At 40.4% G+C, this 23,349-nt stretch overlaps 1 protein-coding gene across 2 annotated transcripts; it reads right to left on the bottom strand.

Moving 5' to 3' along the window:
• Positions 1-208: 208 nt before the first annotated feature.
• On the bottom strand, positions 209-23,326 carry ATG4B (autophagy related 4B cysteine peptidase). Of its 2 annotated transcripts, XM_054983781.1 has the most exons (13): positions 23,244-23,326; positions 18,870-18,968; positions 17,626-17,697; positions 14,028-14,126; positions 12,663-12,764; positions 11,935-12,007; positions 10,303-10,382; positions 8,567-8,763; positions 7,525-7,603; positions 7,088-7,233; positions 6,029-6,085; positions 4,114-4,207; positions 209-1,955 (listed from the first exon to the last, which is right to left on the bottom strand). In XM_054983781.1, the coding sequence occupies exons 1-13, from the start codon at positions 23,251-23,253 to the stop codon at positions 1,882-1,884; spliced, it is 1,182 nt and encodes a 393-aa protein (XP_054839756.1). In that variant the 5' UTR covers positions 23,254-23,326; the 3' UTR covers positions 209-1,881. The 2 variants fall into 2 exon arrangements, with proteins under 2 accessions (XP_054839756.1, XP_054839757.1); XM_054983782.1 differs by lacking the exons at positions 209-1,955; positions 4,114-4,207; positions 6,029-6,085 and adding an exon at positions 6,101-6,944.
• Between the last annotated feature and the right edge of the window lie 23 nt (positions 23,327-23,349).

Below are 23,349 nucleotides of genomic sequence, written 5' to 3'. Positions count from 1 at the left end.
TTTCTGAATGGCTTGATTTTCTTATATAATTTCTTATATATTATATATACTTTTCTGAATGGCTCAATTTTCTTAGAGGCAGAACATTCTGAATGGCTTAGCTTTTTCATTTTAACACAAGAACGTGCAGTTATAATGAATTTAGTTATGATCAACTTTCCAGTTAGTCCAGTGTGTCAGCTCAGAAATAAATACCAGAACATTGGAGGAGTTTTTAACCTGTTTTATTCAGATATAAATTGAAAGCAGTTGATGAATGGAGCACAGCCCCACTTCCTCTGCCTCCCCTCCCTCCAAAAATCTATGATCAAAAGGAGAGGAAAAACAGCAAGAGAAAGACAGCAAGTTATAACATAATGACAGATAAGCATTGTGGTTCAGACTTCTGCTTTCTGCTAGCCTAGAAGGCAGCCAAACCTACTTGTAGGTCAGTTACTCTTGTATGCAGTTTATTTATAGATGGTTACTACCACCATTAGGCTGATAGTGCTGTTGATAAATGCAGGAAATAATGCTTTGTAAACATATTTGCCACCTGCAGCATCCACTGATGGACCTAAAGAATTCATCTTCAAGGAGGAAGCTAACACTTGGTGGAGTGGTGGGTCCTATCCAGCCGTGCCCTGCATCTCTTGCTAAACAGAGGAGTCCTGCTGCTGTTTCAGAGTACAACACCCATGTTTCCAGCTTAGTTGGTGTTGGTTAAGATAACCTTACAAGCAGCCAGAATTTACCAGGTACTTCCTTTTCTAGAAGGCAGCCAGGCAAATCTGTGTCTCCATGTTTAAATCTTCTATTAAGAATCACAACATGAAACTGAAAAACAAGTGAAACATCACCACAAAACCAAAAAGTTAACCTTGTGTAGCATTTTGAGAGAAAGTAAGGGGACCTGCCTATGGTTCTAACCAAAGCAAAGGTTTAAAAATCATTGTTTTGTCAAAGTAGAACTTGTTTTTTATTCATGTACAGCCTCCAGATTTCATGATCAGAATTTAAAAACAAGAAAATGGAATCAAAGGAGGAAACAGAGGTACTTTTAAGTTCAAGTGATGTGATGGAAGCTTCCACCATCACATTTTATTAAATAGCAGCCACCATATTTTTAATATGGAATAGAAAAATACCCAACAAATACAGGCTATGTTTAACAAAGCCATACCCTTCCTAATGTGCCAGTTCATCCTTTTGGAGTTAATGTGAATGGCCTCCTTCACTGAGTGAGCACTAGCCCAAGTCTTCCCTGCTCCACAGATTGAATAGTTCTCAAGTTTCAGAACTTAGTAGTAGTAATATGTCGACATGGAAGCACTTTATGCAGGATAAACTATAACATGCGCAGCAACCTGTGATATATTCCATCCTGTACGAAATGCCCACAACTGATGAAGAACATGATCTGTTGGGCTAGGGAGACAGCAATCTAACAGGTATCTAGCATTATTTTATGCTGGTTTCCACACCAAACTACAAAAAGGGAGACAACTAAACAGGTTAAGTTTTCCCTAATAACAGAGAGAACTTGTAAGAAACAAGCACCTAGAAGGGCTTTTACTATTACTCTTGTTGGGCCTTCAGGCCTGCTAGCATAAAAATAATCTTCAGCTCCTAGAAAACTGCATCCATTTCCTGCAGGTACTCTTGCACTGAGAAAGCCTAACTAAAGCTATTAAGGCCTTAATGATGACCCGTTTCTTGATCCCACTGCAGAAAATTCACTCTGCTCCAAGGCTGCACAGAATGCTGGGGGCGGATGGGAGGCAGGGATGTCAACAAGCACCTATGAAAGCTGGTAGCCCTAGGCTCTCCAAGGAGTTCCCCTCCCCCCACAACACAAATTGGCAGAGTTAGCTTCTTATTACTGTTGGTACTTTTTTTTTTTTAAAGAGACAAGATTTCAAAGTCTTCATCCTCTGAATCAAAGAATCTTTCCAGTCTATCTGCATCAGATGAGTCTGCAAGACAAAGAGAAAAGCATCACCAGTTTAGATCTGGGCTTATATAAACAAGTGTATACTATTAAGAGATATTAGAGTCAGGAAGCTCACTGAACCAAGATTGTTTCCAAGAGCAGACAGAAAATAGTAATGTTACTCAAGCAGGATAAGGAGGGGAGGCAGAACACCCAGCAAATATGGTCAGATACTTCCATATCTCATTATACCTACAGATTAGAGATGGACACAAAATGGAACACGAACCAAAAAGAACCACGAACCGGGCCGGTTCATGGAAGCTCGTTTTCCACGAACTGGTCTAATGTTTCGTTTGGTTCGTGTTAAACTGATATTCCCCTTTCCATGCCGCTGGGGAATTTAAGCCCGCAGATCAGCTGCTTGTCGGGGAGATCCCCAACAAGCAGCTGATCATTTAAAAAGCGGCCTGGCCAGGAGTTCCCGGCCAGCCAGCCAAGCCCCATCCGCTGTTTAAATGGCCATTTCCCCGCTACGAGTGGCAGGGAAATGGCCATTTAAACTGAGTGGGGCTTGGCTGGCCGGCTGGGAACTCCTTGCCGGGCAACCAAGCCCCACACTTTAAATGGCCATTTCCCTGTCGTCTGGAGCGGCCATTTAGACAGCCCCGCTGTTTAAATGATCAGCTGCTTGTTGGGGATCTCCCTGACAAGCAGCTGATCCGCGGGTTTAAATGCCCCTTTCCGTGCCACAGCGAAGTTTGTGGAAGTTCGTGGTTCGTGAAAACACATGAAACACGAACCGCACAGATCTGTTGATGAGAGGTGAATAATCTTAAGAAATGATTTGGAAAAGGGGTCCTAGAAATTGCTGGCAAATAGTAGGAAGTGGCTCTTAAGCAAAATATATTATGATTCTAGATCAGGGTTTTAGAAAAAATGAAAATTAGTGGACAGTGGAAGGATCTGAGTAAGAAGAGTTAAAATTAAGAACTAAAAATGGAATAATGGTCAAGTTTCTCAATTTGCATTCAATTTTAAATTCAAAATTCACTCAAATTTCAGATTCTAAATTTGAGATCAAAATTAGGTGCTGATCCCCTGACTCTGTGACTCTGATCCCCTAACAGTGATGCAAGAAGCCTCCTGCTGGTGTAAGAGGTTCTCCTTTGGCAGAACAGCCTTCTGCAGCATGGGAATGCTCCTTGCACCAAGGGAAAGCATCAGCACCAGTGAAATTCATCCATGGGATTCCGCCCTAGGCTGTTTTAGTTATTCATGTATTCCAGAGGAAGTTTACTGGACTCATTGGATTAATTAATTATATAAGTTAATATTATTGCATGCCAGGTACTACCAGAAGTTTGTTTCATATTAAATACTGCTAAATACTGACTACTTCTACAAAATTATCCATATTAAATGTCATCATCACAATTCATAAAGGAGAATTTTAAAGATGATTTTAAAGTAGGGCAAATTTATTTTAGCACCCAAGAAAAACCTGCTTTGGAAAAGAAGGGTTAAGTAAGTGAAGTAATTAAAGAATGTTGAAGTGAGACTATCAGAAAGAAAATCACAGAACTTCTGTCAAGGAAAAAGCTTTTGTAGACAGCCTTATGCCTGCAGAAGTTGTGCTCATCCTCTTTAGTCATGTTTTATTTAAATCAGGATTCTCACTCAGTGTCACGTGGCACTCACCCCATGTTCCAGGAAAATGTGCATGGCCACTGCTCACTAAGGCTTGTTGCTGACAGCTGGTTCCCACCTTTAAACATTCACCACCAGAAGGACTGGAGGATGGGTGAGCTGCAAGCCCTGTGCTAGGGATGGGTAGAAGTAAATGGCCCGGAAAAATCTCATGGCTGTAGCCATGGTTGTAGTTATATATGCAAATGTTGCTGTCTGCAAGCTACAGACTGAGTAACACGGGTCTAAATGCATTTTGTCAGTGATTCTATGCATGTTCTACAAAAGAAACTGATGTTAAATATATTAACCTCAGAGGACTTTTCAAATATCTTTTACCTCTTCAAAGTAATATCTAGAATCATCTTTAGAATCAATCATTTTGTGTCTTCTTAGTGTAACCCCCCCCCCCCCGAAACAATCAAGATAATTATGCATTTGGATTAACATGAAAGCCAAAAGCACCAACATAATCCTTAGTCAGCTCTTTTAAATGGCTGATAGGTTTTTACCTGGAGTGAGATTCAAAACATCAGGGCTAGAGAAGTGTGAAGGTTGATGCTCTACCAGTTCAAACATTGGCAAGGCTCCTCTGATCAGTGACAACTGTTGGGAGAAATGAGAATGTTTACTAACCATTTCTTAAGGTATATCTACCATCTGATAAAATTAATTACTGCTGAGCAAGATCATATCTTCATCATTAAGGTCACAACTTCACCTAACATTACAAAACATTTCAGGGCCAAACCAGATGTGATGTGGCTTCTTCTCCAGACATCTTCTATTTTAGAATTTAGATCAAGAAAATGACATGGTGGAAGGGTTAATCCAACCCCACATAGCTGTCTCTTCAATTAATAGCCTTCATGGCTGCATCAAAAGAAATCTTATTGCAGTTTGGCATTTAAAATCATGCACGCACACAGCTCTATCAGATGAAGGATACTAGATGCAAAATTCAGCCCCTCTTCCATAAGTTTCTAGCTGCTATTAATGCAGAAATATAAAAAAACCTGCCTGGACAAAAATCTTAGAAACTAGAGTAGTTGCAAAATAAGATTTGTAGCAATCAGAAGGCAGGACTTCAGCTCCTAGAATACATTGGCCCTCCGCAGGTGGAAAATAAATTATACAGAGAACTAACAATCCTGCACTTCTGTTTAATTAAGCACAGAGTACACACAAGCCTGTCTCATGAAACTTGAGTGAATCATATGACCAGCAGTTCACCGAATGCTGACTCTCTTAGATTTGTTTGTTTTTTAATCCTCCTAGTTGGGCAAATCAAAATGGCCATTCACATCACTGAAATCAAATGAGATTAACTCAGTAGAGAGTCTCCCCCATTCCTCCCCCCCCCCCAAATTTTGCATTCTTCGCCCCACTCTGGTCTACTTTGAAAGACTAAGGAGAAAAATTACTTCCATACCAGATGCAATTATCCCAGAACTAACATATGTATTCTGCAAAATGAATGGGACATTCCAGGCATTGTTACTGAGTTGACATAAATATAAAAATGCAAACATTTGAAACCAAAGTATTCATGGATATCCTAAAGAACAGTGGGTAAGAAACAACACTATCGTGACTTTTAAACAATGCTATGTTTTCATAAGTGTAATTAGTTTTGAAAAGATCAACTCCCAGTTATTTGAATGTACCTAAGTCTCTCATAATATTCAAGGTGGACCACGTTGGCAATTGACCACTGACCCTGGTAAACTCAAACCTTTGTTGGTTCACTAGTCTTATCTAATATCCCACAACAAGTAGGTTGTGGTGGATACACTTTATTTGATAATTTTTAGGCCACTATTATCCCACAGCTATTTCTCAGCAATGGACAAGAACTGAATTATGACTGAGGCAGTAGTTATAGAAAATAGCAGTAGCTATAGAAAACTGTTCTGATGATTCTCTAAACTCAATATCCTAACCTCGCCTACACTTCTGCTTCATTGCAGCTCGGAATAGGAAAGAGTCCAGTAGCACCCTTAAGACTAACCAACTTTATTGTAGCATAAGCTTTCGAGAACCACAGTTCTCTTTGTCAGAGTCGTCCTCTGGATCTATTGCAGTTCAGAACAGTTTGGGTGATAATAACTTCCTTTATTTCTGTTGCTTACTTTAAAGTCTTCCGAAAGAAACATGAAGCTATCCTTTCACAACCAGCCTGCTAAATTTCAAGGCAAAACTTAAAACATGGTTCTCTCATAGCTTCATACACCTTCACTTTAAATCCAGACCCCATATTCCTAGCACAGCAAGCTAGGAACTTTAACGGAAAAGATCTGTAGGTGCTGTTTTCTTTCCTATCCCATCAATGAGGTCTGTCAAAGCAGAGTTCATTTTTATACACTGTAAAACACTCAGATGAGGAATCTTCTCCCTTTTTTATAACAGGGCTTGCCCCATACAGACCTTCTTAATTTGTTGGCACCAATTATTAAAGTCTTCCTCTGTGTTGCAGAAGAAGCCCTGTAAAAGAAAAGAGAAAGTAATACACAAACACAGAGAACACACTTGTGATACTGGAAATACAAGAAAATGTGTAACATTCTATTGTAAATACTCTCTGCTCCCCTGACATTAATGACTTGTTTATAAGAGTCTGGGAAGTTGCTCTCATATCTAAACTGAACAACAACAACCTACTGCGGTAAATTTAAAGATACAGTACTGTAATTAAATATTACAAAACCTTTATAAATGTGAATGACACACAACATTGGAAATAGGTGATGATGACACAACACAACACAGTCCTCAGTCCTCCAGTCAATTCAAATTAATTAGGAAGATCGTCCATAAGTCTCTGATTGGATTCCCAAGCACAGGTAAGCGTAAGTCGGCTCCCTGATGATATATCCAAAGGTGAAGGCTCCAGCCGTGCTGCGAGGCGGTCCCAGTTATCAACAGCTCAACAGGTCGCAAGCTGGACTCCTGTTTCGATGTTGCTTTGTCAAGAGTGTTGATATCCCGCAATAAAGTCAGAATTAGTTCACCAGACAAAACTCTCATAGAAATTTCTCTTCTCTGCTCCCATGTGGGTAAGCTGGGTTCAGGTAGTTGGCTCAAGGTTGACTCAACCTTCCATTCTTCCGAGGTCGGTAAAATGAGTGCCCAGGTTCCTGGGGGTAAAGTGTAGATGTCTGGGGAAGGCAATGGCAAACCACCCTGTAAAAAAGTCTGCCAAGAAAATGTGATGCAACGTCCCCTATGGGTCAGTAATGACTCGGTGCTTGCACAGGGTCAGTAAAAAAGTCTGTCAAGAAATCATCATGCGACGTCCCCCATGGGTCAGTAATGATTCGGTGCTTGCACCTTTACCTTTATTCTGTATAAGAAGATGGCAGAGTAGGGAGAAAAAGACACTGCTACTGTAGTATCCTTGCAGGGGAAAGGAATCACTTGGAAGTAAACGGATAGCTGAAAAATTGTTCCACATAAAAGCTCTTAGGCAACAGCACACACACTCACCACTGCAACAGAAGGATCAAGCTCGGCAATGCTCATTCTACAGGGTGGGTGTTGGCAGTGGAAACTCTCGTCAGGGATGTGGCAACTGTCAATTGGCTCCACTGCAGGCTGAGTGGTGTGTGGGTCAAGGTAGATTAGTTCTTCACCTAGACAAAACAGTGAAGGATAAATTATAACAGGTACATTACTAAACTGCACATAGGAAGAGAAAAGATCAAGAGTACAGATTGCTATTTTAGACAGATAATGATGGGGAGAGGTCATAGTGATCTTAAATACTCACAAAAAGGAAACAGTTTGCACAAGAAGGGAAGCCAAGAGAAATCAATATTGTTTCCCACAATTATGCCTATTCTGAGAGCTTGTGACTAAGTCAAGATGATCTGCAGATCTTTTTTTTTCCTTTGACAAGAGCTTTTTAAAAGTGACACACTCACCTACATATCCAATGAAATAATGAGCACTGTTCGGCTTTCCTCCAATGACTCCTAGGGACTGAGGCATCATAAAACAGTGCTGGAAAACAGTGGGTACACAATGAATTATATAACAGTCACCCAATTGAAAACAATATGCAAACAGAAAAGTGTGGATACACACACTAGCCATTCAGCAACATTTCAGTCCAAAAATTTTCCACAAAGGACTCCTCTGGAAAAATGTGACTCAAGAGCAGCTTAAAAATGTAAACATCAGCAGCTTGCAGAGTGGACTATAGCAAGGTTTCCTGATCCCGCACCTGAAGGGTATCTGTGGTACACTTACGAGGGTATCAGGAGAAGGAAATGTCAGAAACACAGCAGCAGTAGGGCCATTTGGGCACCTATACACTCCTGTAGCAGCCAACCCTGGTGTCGCAATCACTGTCTCGACAACCTCCAGCAATGGCAACACACCCCTCTCCTCCTATAGTGGCACTCAGTATTAGGAGTTGGAATCTTCATGCACTCCACCAGGGAAACCACCGCTGAACATAAATTTAATTATGTTAGACATAATTAACAAGTGGTTATCCTTGATATTTCAAATTCTGGTTTGAATTGTCGTAACATTTGACCTATCCAGCCAATCAACATGGTGTAGTGGTTAGAATGCTGAACCAGGATCAGTGACACCATGGTTTGAATCTCCAGAAGCTTCCTGAGTGACCTTGGACTAGTCATACACTTAACCTAACCAACCTCACAGGGTTATTCAGAGCATAAAATGCAGGAGAGGAGAACACTGTAACCCTCTTTGGGTCCCCACTGGGGAGAAAAGAGGGGTATTAAATGAAGTAAATATATTTCAGATACATTCCACCAGTCAGTGGAATTAAACTACTCAAAATAGATAATTAACAGTACTAAAGAATAAAATGAAGTAAGTATAAGCTTCAAATGAGTGAATGAAATAATAAAAGCATACATCAGGTGACAATACAAGGTAATTCCAGCCGTCAAGGCAGCTAGATTATTTGAACAGAAACAAATTTCCTACCTTCAGTGTTTCAATATAAGCTTCATTAATGTCTGTGAGCCCAAGACGAAGAGGTATCAGCAGCACTAAAGGTTTCCAGAGCAATAGCCTGTCTGTACACTCTGCTCCATCTGGATACCCATTGGACAGCAAATCTGAGTCTGCAGTGGGAAACGCTGAAGCCCCAGGACACGGGTAGTTGAACCGGCACAACCTCCCTACCGAGACATCAGAAAAAATTTCAAGCACTTCTCAACTCGAGTAACTATCCTGAGAGCTCAGAATGGCTACTGAAGTTCCCAGCATGACCCATTGTACAAATTCTCCTAGATGTCAACAGTTTCTATCAGTGAGAATTTTTAAAGTCTACCCAAACATTGAAGCATGTATATGATACTATCCCTTTGGACAGCGATCTTGGATGCAGTTTTACAGTTTTTTTCAAAATAATCTACCAATACCAATATACATGCTACTCCAAGGACAAAGATGCCAAATATTTTCATTCTGCTGAAACCCCTTAACTGGATTGCTAGTGGCAAGGCAGTGGCAAAGCAATGAGAGAGAGCTCGGGGATCAATGAGAGAGATATCTGGGATCAGTGCTACACACCGGCTCCTTCACGTGCATATTTGTTTCTGTTATTTCCTCCTCATATACACACCCTGCTAGAATGTTGTTTCAATATCACACTGCCAACGTGTTAAAATAATGCAGTCGAAAAACACAAAAATAGCTTAGTCCACTTGTTTAAGACTTTGGTACATATACTCTAGTCAACCAAGAAAAACCTCAGCTGCACCAAAGGCAGGCCACAGATCATCATGGGCAAGCAGATGCTGTAGATGACCCATAAATATTTCATAACTGTGTATGTGTGCATTTTGGCCGTCAAGTTGCTTCTGACTTACGGAAACACTGTAATAAATGCCCTCCTAAACATCCGGTCACTGGCAGCCTTGTTCAGGTCTTGCAAACTGAAGGCCCTGACATAAATGTATGCATGTCATATACTAGTAAAGTCAGTTCTTGGCTTTGATTACACAGATCACATGGCTGGACCTCTTGATCCATCAATGGAAGGCACCAACAGCTGCTGATTTTCTCAGCTTCTCCCCCTCCCCCAGAAGTCCTGACTGATCCCAGGAGGGTTCATTTCTGGGGTCACGGGAGCCATGTGGATCAGGAGACTATAGCCGGGAAGGAAAACGAGGGTGAAATAGCTCCCTCCTGAGTTTTCTGTGAGCAAAGCTCCAGTAACAGGAGGAGGAGGAGGGAGCAATTTTGTCTATTATTCCATGTAGGACCAATAAATCTGGGAATCAACTTTCCTGGGGTCAGAAAAGACTGCTTGGAGAAGGGGAAAGCCAGGAAGACCTGCAGTCCTTGCATGATGCCTTTGCTGGTTCCAACTCACAGACTATTATGCAAGTAATGCCATAATGACTGAAACATTTTCTTTTATCCAGATTTCACTGCAACTTCGATCAATCTATTAAAAACAACAAAACAAGGTGATTGGCCTTCAGCTGTTGGATTCATCATTTTATTACCTGAAACATGAAAGCCAATTATACTGATCTGATTTACTTGGTAATTTGCATTGGGTTCTAAAGCAATCTTATAGCAGCCACCGGCATGGATGTCAAGTTAAGAAGAACATCTTCCAGAAAAATATACCTTTTCCAGATTTGTCTTGTTAGATTTTTTTTAAAGAGATGCAGAACAAGCTTCTACAGCAACAGAGGGATACTTACTAATCTCCTCCATTACAACAGTGTTATCCATGGCTATGTGCACTGCCAAGGAGCTCCATGTATCAAAAGTGGCAAGTTTTCTACAGGAGAGGGATAGAGGAGAATTAGAAGCAAAAGCACTATGGAAAGGCACAGCTGCAACTACACTATAGATTTAAATCTAGTAAGGCCTGCAGTAGAGACCTAAGCAGAGCTCAATAGGCTCAGAAGGGTATAATTGCTCTTAAAACTGCAGTGTTAGAAAGCTGTGTGGCTATGATCTCACTACCCAGAATGTAGCTGCACAGTGCAGTATCTGGCAGCAAATGCAAGCATGTCTTTTTTTAAAGTACCATGTGTGCACAACAGGTTGGATACATACTAAATGTTACAATTACAGAATGAAATGTTCCTACTTTCCCATTCCCACTGATCTCCACATAATGCTGCTCCTGGGAGATAGGGAATCCTGAGGAATAGCATGAAGGGGCAGACTGCAGACAGAAGGGGGGAAATTGGTGCAAATTGCCTATTTAGTCTGGATCCAACCCAGTATCTACTAAGAGGTCAGAAACCAGGCATGGCCTAGTTTACTAGTGATCAGGGATGTAGATCCCTGATCTACCCTCCTTCATACCCCTTTGCTCCCTATTCATATAGTACTCCATCACTTTTATCTCTTTCCCTCTCCCAAAAAACCCTTGATCCCTGAAAAGTCTATATTCTAACTTGCAATAAGTATATATAACTGTGCTGTTTTGGAGAAAGATATTCTGATTTTATAATCTAGGGTTTCTGGTGGCAAAAAGTAATACAGGCCCCCTGCTTAAAATGTTCATAAATTGAGATGCTCAACAGAATAGTGATGAATTGACAGTGCAATCCTAAAGTGGTCTATGCAAAATCCTACTCAAGTCCACTGCACAGAACTTATCCCAGGAAGAGTCCTTAGGACTGCACTATCAGTGTCACGGATCACTCCTATGCAGAGCTAAGAGGATGCTTGCAATTTAGACAGTGGCTGCAGGATAAGGATATTTCTAAGCTAACAAACTGATATTGTTATTTGCCAGTTTTTAGAACCAACAAGGTGCCCTGTTGCAAAATTATTTCTATGTAGATCTACAGGAAGCTCAATAGAGAGTGCACTATAGCATCACACTATCACATTCATCATTCAACAGTCAGCTGCTTAGTACCCGTTCTTATAAAAAAAGTATCCTTATACACTTCACTCCCTAGATTAGACAAGATAAGTAATCTGATTTTATATCAGAAAGGTTTAAGGTAGTATAGATAGATCTCAAGGTCACACACAATCTGATCATCTAAACCTAGGCTTATCCTGCATAACTTCATCCTTATAGCTGAGGCCTGAGAAGCTTTACTAGTCTAACATCTCAAACAAGAGATGGCATCCCAGAAATAGATCATGAATAGAAAAACTGAAATGTGCAATTTGTTTTCACTTCTTGGAGTTAATCTCATTTGGAAAGAGGATAAGGAAGCTAAACAGACCAATTAGATTTTTCATGACTAGAAGAAAAGTGCAATGATGGGGAAAAGACAACTTTTTCGTTTGCTTTGCACAAGTGGCTACTAGCAGTTTTAAAAGCAGGAGAAACAAGGCAGAAAGAACAACTAAGTGCTTACCTGAGTACTTGTGCAACTGTGTTTGGTCCATACCACTGGCCTATGGATTTTCCTTCTCCAACTCCCATCTGGGCTGTAACAAACGTACTCTAATTAATCCATCACTTAAATTTGTTTCTGAATTTAGTAAACTGCCATACTAGTTCTTTGCACTCTCTATTTATTCCATAAGAAAAAATGAACAGACCTTAAAGAGGGGGCTTAAAGATTCTAAATAAAAGCATACTAAGAGAAGTTTTCATTGTGCTTCACAGTACGTCACACATCATTTTGGAAAGAAGAAAACTGAAGATTGAATTTACTGCAAGCATTCTTCTCTACAGAATAAAATTAGCAACCCTTGACCAACTACATGGACTATAGTGTTGTCTGCAAAGGCCATAAATAAAACAGAAAAAATGAAGAAAAACACAGGTAAAATGCCACTATAGAATTGTATTTACTGTTCCACAAAACAGGAAATCTGAGTCACCACGTTTCTGCCTCTCTATCAACATATCCGCCTCACTTTCTAAACAGCATATGCTGTTTTCTTAATTTATAACAGTGACAGATGTACATAAGTATAAGCCTACCATCTGAACAGTCTTCATTCTTACCATACAGGAATGATAGGCTGTAAGTAGAATACTACAAACAAAAGAAACCACCATCCGCTAACACTGAAATATTCAAGGGAAACATAAAAGGAGACACTTGAAGGAACTTTACAGAGATGACCAACTTACCTATTTGGTGGATTGAATAATAACTGTCTTTTTTGTCAATGAAAGCATTGAGAACATTATAATAGTTATCTGTTTGCTTCTTCCCTTTCATCCACCTCCAATCTGAGACACAAAATATAAGGTTTTAATTAATATTCCTACCTCTCTAAATTATTTATTTTCTCTATGTGTTCATAAGTAGATGATTTTGTGGTTTTGTGAAAACAAAGCATTTAGTAAGACAAGATGTAGTGATCAACTGTGGAATACTTTTACTATTCTATATTTAGATACTATGGAGGAATCAGAATATTCAAGAGCACAATCCAAAATTCAGCGTGGAGTATAAGTACATATGCTTTAAAAAGAGAGAGAGCATCTTCTCTAATCCTGTCTGTCTACTGAGAAGACAATGGAAGATTAATTGAACTATCTTGCCATAATTTAGTTTAACGTTTACCTACATTCTCATTATGTCACTATCAATAGCCCTATCACATACACATGTGTACACATAAAGCTGCCAAATAATGAGTGAGACCACTGATCTATCAAAATCAATACTGTCTCCTCTGGCTGGCAGTGGCTTGCCAGGTTTCAGGCAGAGGTACATTTCATCACCTACTACCTGATCCTCTTAACAGGAGCTGTCAAAACTGAAGCTGGGACTTCACACAGGCAAAGCAGATGCTCTCCTCCCACAGAACCACAGCCCCAATTCTATTCTTGCACTGACACTCCCAGGCTCAAGACCCAGCTTTCACCGTAAGAAGTAAGTGGATACACAAGTAACTCTAGTGGTTAATAGATCCAGAGGAGTTAGCCGTGTGAGTCTGTAGTAGAAAAATAGAAAAGAGTCCAGTAGCACCTTTAAGACTAACCAACTTTACTGTAGCATAAGCATTCAAGAACCACAGTTCTCTTCATCAGATGCATCCAGTGGTTAATAGCCTTGTGAACTGCACCTTTATCCAATTCAAGCCTGAATATAAACTTTGGGGAAAGAGGTGCTACCAAACGACAGCTGGAATATTTTCCAGCAGGTCTATTTTATCAATCTCTTCAGTAATACAGCAAAAATATTTTTAAAGGACCTTATAGTATCTTTACACTATATAGCATGGTGGTTTGGAACGCACCAAGAATTTCTAAGGCTGCATGGGGGGGGGGGGGAGATTTTTGCCAAGTTCCACCTCCCAGGGAGACCTCCCACCCCCGCAAAGCTATGGGGGTTCTCCTGTCCCCCAGGAACTACACTTTGGGGGACATTTTGGGCTGCAGTAGGAGGGGATGAATCAGCAAAAATCCCACCCCCCTTCTCACACCACAGTAATTCTAGGATGGAAACAAGCCTGTGTCCTTCTCACATCATTATATTGAGCTTACCTCTTCCTAAGTGCTTACACACCAAAGCCTGAGCAAAGATCATCTGGCCACACCTTAACATACAGCCCCAACCAGTGTCTGATGTAGGACCTGTTCCCCCTGCAACCAGTAAGAAAGCAAAGATCAACTTTTTTGGTAAGCAAGTCACAAGGCATGATGGTTTTTGGTATTCCTGAATATGCAGAAGAGAACCTAAAAACCAGACTTTGACATCAAGTCAGACTTCTTCTATCTACCTCATTACTGCTGTCTATTATTCAGCTTAAAAGTCTGGAAAGGGAAATAAAAATTATGAGAAAGCAGAAAGCTTTTTTAACATAAATAATTGTTGCTGATTGCAAATATGCCAGTCATCACATGTTTGGGAAACAACACATCTCTGTATCCTTTTTCAGAACCCACAATTCAGCAACCACAACAAAAAATGTTGCGGAACCTTTTGGCAGACATTCAGTTTTGATTACCAGTCTTTCAGACTTATAGTATTTCTAAAAGAAAGCCCACCCATCCTGAGTTTTTAGAAACAAGAGAGAGATGAGGTCTGAAGCCCCATGGCCTTAACTGAGCCAGTAAAATATACACATTTACATTTAATTATTTTAAAACTTTTCTTCCACTCATGTGGGAGATGTCACTTGTCTAAGAATTCTTGCAAACCTCAGCTTTCCTAGAACCATTACCTTAGATAGATCCTAGTGTCTATTCTGAAATCTAACTATTGCATTAAAGATGAAGGCAAAGCCAAAATGCTATCTTTTGTCACATCTCTTTTTTTAACCTATAGGCTGAAAAACCTAGAACAAATGAGAGAAGCAAAGAAGGTGAATTGGACAATACTTGAAGACTATCTCCTTCCATATTGTCCAGCCTATTGTGATGAAGAAATGCAGGATGCCCTAATTAACAAGCAAGAGGCCCTGGCCCCAGATAAATCACACGTTTTTGTGGGAACCAGGCAATAAAGTCCTCTTGCTCCTTGCAGAGAGGATATGTTCCCCTATTTATGGAAGCAAATGGGTAGAGAGTTGATAACCTTTTGCCCACTTGCCAAGAATTGGCATGATTGATCGCTTTTGATACCAGAGTTAGGGCCATAAAGACCAAGGACGTGCACCTTACAATTTGGTGAGGGTGACTAGCAGGAAATATGGGAACTCAGCCCCATTTCAGGATAGGTCTGAGATAGTAAGTTCCCAACTTTTTTGACATGATTGTTCACAAATCCAAACTTACTTGGTATGGTGACGCACTTCAAAAAAAAAGCTTGTACAAATCAACAAAACTGCAAAAGCCTGGGACTAGGATTGCTAGCTTCTAGATGAGGCCTGGGGCTCTCCCAGAACGACAATCTCCAGACTACAGAGATCACTTCCCCTGGGGAAAAAATGGTAGCTTTGGAGAATGGTCTTTCGGGCATCACATCCCTGCTGAGCTCCTTCCCCTTTCCAAACTGTGCCTTCCCCAGAGTCCATCCCCAAATCTCCAGGAATTTCCCAACCTAGAGCTAGCAACCCTACCTGGATCCTCCTTGCACAGGCTTTGTGACCCACAGGCTGGGAAATGCTGATCTAACAGAACTCCTCCCAGCTGGAAGGCAAATAGTTAAAAGGTTTAGCCTGCTCTGGGCAGGGTGCACAAGCCAAGAACTGGGAAATGGGGAGAAACTGAGAGAAGCCTGTATCAATCATCCTCTGTTTCCAAGCTGCAGATTTCCTTATGCCCATTCCTCTGAAAGGAATATCAAGGTAAAACTAGTTTAGACGAGATTTAATCACATTATTAGTGGCAGCAAAAACTGCAATAGTCTTAGTCTCCTCCGTCTCTCAGTCCATGGTGTACAAAGGTTTGGGAACAGTTAGTAATGGAGAGGATATCGGAAAGCATATGGATGTCAACAAACCCTTTATTAATATTGGACTTATACACAAAATGGAGTCTTTTTTTAGTTTCACTCAGAAAATGAGACATTGTCATTGAGCTTACCCTACAAAACACTTATTAACCTAGAAATATAATAGCTATGTAATTTATAATACAGAGCAATACAGAATCTTTAGTGTGGAATATTTGTAAATGCTGCATTATATTTAGTATTATGAAATATATTTTGTATGTTTATTCCAATTCTTTATTGTTATTGTATATGTTTGATATTACAATAAAAATTAATTTTTAAAAAAAGGTAAAACCAGTAATGTATAGAATTTAGCTAGCCTCATGTATTTATTCTTTTCAATAGCACTTGTGCTGTTATATCATTTTCCTGTGCTCCTAGTTAACAGAGATGTACATTATTTGAAGAAAGATCTCTTTTCTTTAAAAAAATCTTAGACTGTGACTACAATTCTTACCCAAGCACCTAGCTGTTCATCCACACAAATCATTTGACCAGGTTAGCAAGTTAGCAGGCAGGGGAGGGAGGAATGTGCAGCCTTTTATACAAACACACAGGCAGCCCCTTGGCAACTCAAACTGTTGACAGGAAGGGAAGGGCAGATAAGTTTGAGTGGTGGCAGAATTCTACCCATATGACAGAAGGGGGCTAATGGGTTCAAGTCCTCCCACAAACACTGCTTCCCACAGTCTCCTGGGTACTCGCAAGCAGGGAGAAAGGGGGGCAGTGGAATAGGACACCAGCCCACTCAAGCCCTGTTCTCTGTGGCCCAGCCTGCAGAAGTGAACTGGGTGGACCAGAGACGGAGATTTTTCAGTGACTGTACCTCACCTTTGGATGACCATCCCATGAGGCTTTCCTGGTGACTATTTTGTTGTCCTTTAGGCACTGAGGCAAAAACATTTCTCTTTACCTAAGCTTTAAACTGAAAGGTTTCATATTTTTAGCTGATTTTATAATCTGCCTAGTCCAAGTTCAATTTTATAGCTTGTTTTAATATTGATATGTTGGTTGCTTTTATGATTTTAGAGTATTGATTTTTTTAATCCTCTGTGCTGCATCAAGCAGGTTTCTGGAGAGGTAGCATATACACAAGGGCCTGCAAGACAGAGTTGTTCCGCCAGCCATATGGCTGAGGCTGGGCTGCCGCCGGCCTGAAAAAAGGGGTGTATAAAATCTTAACCCTCCCTGTGAAGGCTGTCCACCATCCTGTTTTAAATGTGTATGGATTTTATTGTATTTTAATATGTTGTTTTTATTGTATTTTGTATTTTAATATGTTGTTATCCACCCTGAGTCTGCTTGGGGGAGGGCGAAATAGAAATTTGAAATAAATAAATAAAAATAAATAATAATAATATAGAAATAAGCTGTCAAAGGGTACACAGAAATCCAATTTATCCTACAGCATGTAGTTTCAGTATTTTTAGTGTTTCTTGCTTACAAGATGGGAAGTTATTTCCTTTTCTTTCTGGGAATATGATCAGATATCAGCGAGAGACCAGAGGATATGTTTACTCAGTCTCTAGAATCTAAATAGCTAAACAAGCTATTCCTACCTGAAATGAAAATGAGTGCTTACCAGCTTCTAGTGACACTAGCCAATATAAGACAGTTGTCGGCTTCACTAGGCTGTGGGGATATCAATCACTAAGAAACAACCTCATTTGTAGTATAACGTAGAAAATTAAGTTTGCTTCTTACCAATGGCAGGAAAGTTTTTTCTGTATGTGAACCAAAGACGAGAAGTCACATCTAACAAGATCTCCTCTTTCTCTAAACAAATGAAAACAAGACATGTCAGTACACTTCTAGCAAGTGTCATCATGCTGAGTTAAAAGTATGCAGTCTCAGTGATACTGACATTTAATTAATGTCAAACCATCACAAGCCAGGTGTTCCACATTAACTATATATACCAAATAACTGAACTGCAGACTAGAAAAAAGGAATAGGACAAACAAACCAAAATCATCATTTAGTCAACAATATTTTTACCTCACTCTCAGTTTAAAAGATCACGAGGCTTACAACAAAGACAAAATACAGGCAAGCATTCAGGGGTCTTATTTAATAAAAATAGCATGAAACCTGTTTGTGCTGGGCATGTGCGCACACCTGGCTACCCCCTCTTCCTTCTCATGCAATGTTTGATGAAGGCATGTTGGTTTAAGATTAACTCTGGTTACATTTGACATATGACTGCAGATGAACAGATTAACTAGAGTTAGTTTTCCTTCCAGTAACTGAGATCCTGGTTTGGAATACTGACATGAGAGAGAAACTAACTGTAGTTAAGCCAGGTAGCTGCACTTGCACATCATGGGTAACAAGAGTTATTTTAGTTAAATCATGATTCCGTCATCTTGCTCTGAGTGAAGGGGGGGGGGAGCCAAACATGTACACAAGCACAGAACAACCCAGATGGTTCATGCGCATTTTTATTTAACTGTGGTTAAATTGGACATCTTAATGCATCCCAGATCACTGGCAACAGTATCAAACTTCTAATAAAAGCAACATCATTTTTAAGTTAGAGCAATAAACATGATCAAATAGTCTCAACAAAACAAAAATCCACTAGATTTGAACAATAAAACTACACAGCAGCAAAATCAAGACGTGGCTGGCAGGAAGAAGAAAATTAACCAGGGCATGCAGATCATGAACGTAAATGAGAAATAAGTGTCCAACAACAATCATAGCTGAAGAATGACAACTTTCTCCACACTTCTATTTGAGCACACAGAAATTGCTAAGCCAAGAAAGAGGAAAGGGAGGGCTGTTAATATCAAGAGGTGAAACTCAAAAATAAAATAGCCATCCACATGTATGTGTGTGTGTGTGTATGTGGGTGTGCACGCGCTAAAGGCCACAAAGAAAAGAGGTAGGACAGCAAGGTTCAAGACAATCTGCTGAAGTTTGTACTTCATATATTGGCAAAATACCTGTTAATACACTATATTTTCTACCCAGTATCCAAACAGGCTCTTTGGTCTCTGGGAAGTCTTCATACTCAAACCTGAGAGTATCATACGTGAGAGTAGCTGTTGAAAAATAAAACACACACAAATTAAGTCACAGGTTCCTTTTAGAGTTTCTGCCCCATGTAAAATACAAACCTGGCAGGATAGTTTACTTTAGAAAGTTATGGTTATGCAAGAGTCATGAATACACTGTACATTCTACAAAGAAGTGGCAAAAACTCTTGTGTCGGCATCACAGCAGAAAAACATCAATCAATCAAGAATAATCCAGGCTTGAAATCAAACAATCTTTTTCACCAAAGGAGAAAAAGGCTTTTTCACATGTGTGAGTAAGAGAGATAATGTCAGATACCCTCCTGCAGGAACTGCACCCCCAAGCTATTTCTGGGGGATAGGGAACCCCTAGGAACAACATTTTAGATGCATTTTAAACTGTAGCACGAGGGGGAAGGCCGAAAAGTCACACTCTGCAAATGGAAATCCTGCTATTTGTGTAAATTTTGTGGAGGATCCAAGCCAGTGCCTTTAATTATCATCATGTATTTTGGGCACAATCTTTTGGTTTTGTTTAAAACACCACCACTATTCAGTTTTTTAAATACTGTATAGCCTTTGAACAAATGACATTAGAGGGTCCCACCTCTTTTTAACTCAAATTAGGTCAACATAAACAGATTGCTGCGGAAAGCATCCCTTTATTCAGATTTTCATCAGAGGTTTCAGACAACATTGTAATTCAGGTCACCACACACAAGCAAATTGCACACTCACATACCCTTACCCACTCACTCACCCAGCTCCTTATACATCTACTTCCTGAGCCACCTCAAAGCAGCTGGGAGGGCCAGCAAGATGAAGACAGTGAGTGAGAAGTCAAAATTAGCGCTTTCAGATCTACACCTCACTTCAGTCCTATCACCTCCTTTTCCTTGATTACATAGAAAAGAGATCAGCTTAAGCACTGGCCTCTTCTGGTTCCATTCCTTCTTTAGATCTCTGTCCCTTCAACCTTTCTCATGTATTCATTTTAGTTCCGCAGGTGGGACAACAAGAATCAAGGTCTAGCAGACTTAATTCCTCACCATTCCATGCTCTGTTCCTCATTTCCCCACATCTGTGGACAACTCTAGAGTGAGCTTGCTTCATCATAAATGACTAGCAACCAAGTTATCAATAGCATCACTCTCAGATTACTCCAGCTGAATCTTCCATTCACTGCCTGCCAAGTCAAGACCCGCTCTGTCCACTCTGCTAGAATTCAGCCACTGACTGGATCCAGCTAGTCTTTGACGATATGTTCTTAATTTGTCAGTCCTGATACTCAGTTGGGTCATGACCTGATCTAAAACGGTTTACACCCAAAATCACTCACAGCACTTTTTGTTGCAGCTTTTTTAAAAAAATCTATATATAAAGATGAGATGTGTGTGGGAGAAAGAAAGTGAGCAACTGAGGAAGACTCAGAGGAAAAAAGACTGGCATGTAAAGTAAAAATTAAAACTGGGTCTCATGTTGCACGCTAGGATTGAAAAGGGGCCTTCTTTTAGATTGTCGATGTCCTTGGACGGCATGCTTGTGCAAACATTTAATAATACTTAAAACCAAGTACTTAGAACCTTGATTGGTTATAGATGCAGAGGAGTTAGCCGTGTTAGTCTGTGGTAGCAAAATCAAAAAGAGTCCAGTAGCACCTTTTGGCCAGTATCTGTATCAGGCATCTGACGAAGAGAACTTGATTCTCGAAAGCTTATGCTACAATAAAATTGGTTAGTCTTAAAGGTGCTACTGGACTCTTTTTGATTTTGATTGGTTATGAAATTGCAACCAATTATGAAGTCTGGCATTCCAATGCATTGACACTAAAACACAAAAGTATAGCAATTTTTTTCTCACCCACATCACAAAGCATAATCAAGCCAAGGGATATCCTGAAACATCAAGATCACTTTGAAACCGTGATTAAGACATGCCAAGTAACCACGGCAAGGCATAAGGTACAATACCTGGCATCAACCAGAGCACATGCTTTTAAACAAAAAACAGCTCTCACCAGAAGGAACAGGCTCCTTGAACCTTGTTTTTAGGAGGTGCAGCAAGGCCATTTTATTTGCTAGGTTATTTAGGATTTTATTGTATTTGTATGTTTTATATTTGGAATTGTAAGCTGCCTTGTGCTGGGGAGTAAATGTGGGGTATAACTATATAAATAAGAAAAAGTACTCTTAGAAAGTGTCTCCACATGTTACAATGCATGTACTTGGTGGTAAATACAGAGCAGTGGTAATGCATTCATGTAACTCAAAACATGATTATTTTTCACTGACTGAAGCAGGAAATATTTATATTGTACATCGAATACAGCCAGTACTATTAACAAGTATACCAATGTGTGCTATATCAAAGAAAGGACAAAAAAATAATCATAATGACAAACTGCCACTTTCATCTTTAAAATCATACTTTGTTCTAGACCCTGGCTGTGAACTAACACCAAGACAACCTGAGCAAACCCATATGCCCTTGTTCTACCTGCCCTGTAACTTCCACACCTAAAAAGCATAGTTGACTCTCTTAACAACAAGAAAGTCTTAATAATTTCTCCATAAACAAAGGGTAGTACTTGTCAATACCAGAGCAAAATATGCCACTCAGTGCTTCTATAATGCCAGCTTTTATGACGCAACCCCAGTTGCTGAACCATCATCATTTCACTGCTTCAGCTGCAACTTCATAGGCAGCTGACCTTTTAAGACCCCACGTTAAAACAGAATGGAATCATAACACCACTTTCCAGAAACTAACCAAACTGTAGGTTAGCACCTGTGCATGAACATGTGTCCCAACTCTTAAGTGTTGCAAAACACAACTGAAATGAAATCAAAATAGCAAAATAATTATTCAAAGGCAGAGAGCTACTTAAAGCTTCTTCCTCAAGAAGAATCACTGTGAATGATCACAGACACAATCCTGAGCTCTGGGGTTGGGAAATTCCTGGAGATTTGGGAGGCAGAACCTGGGGAGGGCAGGGTTTGGGAGAGACATCAGCAGTGTATAAAGCCATACAGTTCACCCTCCAAAGCAGCAATTTACTACAGAGGAGCTGATCTCTGTATCCTGGAGATCAGTTTTAAATCCAGAAGCTCTCCAGCCACCACTTGGAAGTTGTTAGATCTATGAATTGCCTGTGAGCATACTTTAGTTAACAAAGAAATAACTGAAACACTGTAAGTGCCAGATTTTTACAAGCTGCATTACTAGATTAACATTCCAAAATACTTGAATACTCAGATTAAAATGTTCTGAAATGAGAAGCACTTGCTTTTATTGTCTTACAGTTTAGCACTCATCAAACCATGGCTAAATCAAAGCTACTGACTGAAACAAATGTTATATGAGATCAAAAACAAAGGGAAAGTCTTCCTGCATCAGTTATTGGGGGCAGGGGCTTTCAAACGCAGCTCAGTTTCCCAGTGCAGTACACTCCAAGAGTTATTTATTTATATGCACTTGCTTATTTCATAACTATCTCATTTTATTTATACACATACACTCTCTTCAAACCTTTTCTAGCAAATACTGTTTGTGTATACACATACAGATGCTAGGAAAAGCAGGGAGTGAATTAGGAATGACAGTCATCCCAGACATCATTTAATTTATTGCTATTTCTGTACAGATATTTCCACATCAGCTGTAGCACTCTAACAGGCAAGGTATTGGCATCAACTGTTAGCCAACCTCCTTTCTCACGCAAAACCCCACAGGCAATCCATTTAAGCTCCAGAGATGGATAAACAGCATCAGACAAACATTTAAGTCTCTCCAGAACGTCCCCGCATTCTCGACTTCTTATCAACTCACTGAAAATCGTTAGGGGTAAAGTTTTCTAAAGGCGGGGTTCCAGGTGGTGAGCGAGCACTAACACTTTGGTCTCCAAGCACGTTGGCTGCTTTGCTACGATGGCATGACAGCAAGCCCATCATTAAAATCCAAGAGGTTTGCCTCTATTAGTAAGAGGACAATGGGAGACAAGATACATTTTCCTAGCTCCCTCAGTAAGTCCTCAGTTTTCATCTTTCTAAGGAAAGACGCCTCTGTTTCAAATCCCGCCTTCTGACCCCACGGAACAGACCCACAGCCTCGCTCCCCACCCAGAAGGGTCCTCTCAGCCGGCCACGGAGACCTCTGGCCAGCCCCCTCCCACTACAAGCCTCTCCAGAAAAACAACCCAGCCTCCTTCGCTTCCTATCCCTCGCCCTCGCCCGAACACAAAGGCAGGCCCTCCTGCTCCCCGCTCGCCTTCCCCTCCGGCCCCCAAGGCGCCCCCCACCTCACCCGCGTCCATCCTGCCCCTCCTGAAGCTCCAGGGCGGCCACCACCGTCTCCTCGCAAACCCAAGCCACCCCACAGGCGCACCGTAACCCACTGGCTTCGACAATTC

The sequence above is a fragment of the Eublepharis macularius genome, chromosome 6 (assembly GCF_028583425.1).
Source record: "Eublepharis macularius isolate TG4126 chromosome 6, MPM_Emac_v1.0, whole genome shotgun sequence".
Classification (NCBI taxonomy): Eukaryota; Metazoa; Chordata; class Lepidosauria; order Squamata; family Eublepharidae; genus Eublepharis; species Eublepharis macularius.
Note: the sequence above shows the minus strand (reverse complement) of the source record. Positions and strands in the feature narration are given on the sequence as shown.

Excerpts from the sequence above, each read along its gene's own strand:
- ATG4B (XM_054983781.1), bottom strand. Across the intron at positions 8,764-10,302 it reads TGTTGTAATGGAGGAGATTA|GGAGGTTGTGCCGGTTCAAC; the intron begins GTAAGTATCCCT and ends ATGTCTCGGTAG. Across the intron at positions 6,086-7,087 it reads TTGATCCTTCTGTTGCAGTG|GGCTTCTTCTGCAACACAGA; the intron begins GTGAGTGTGTGT and ends TTTCTTTTACAG.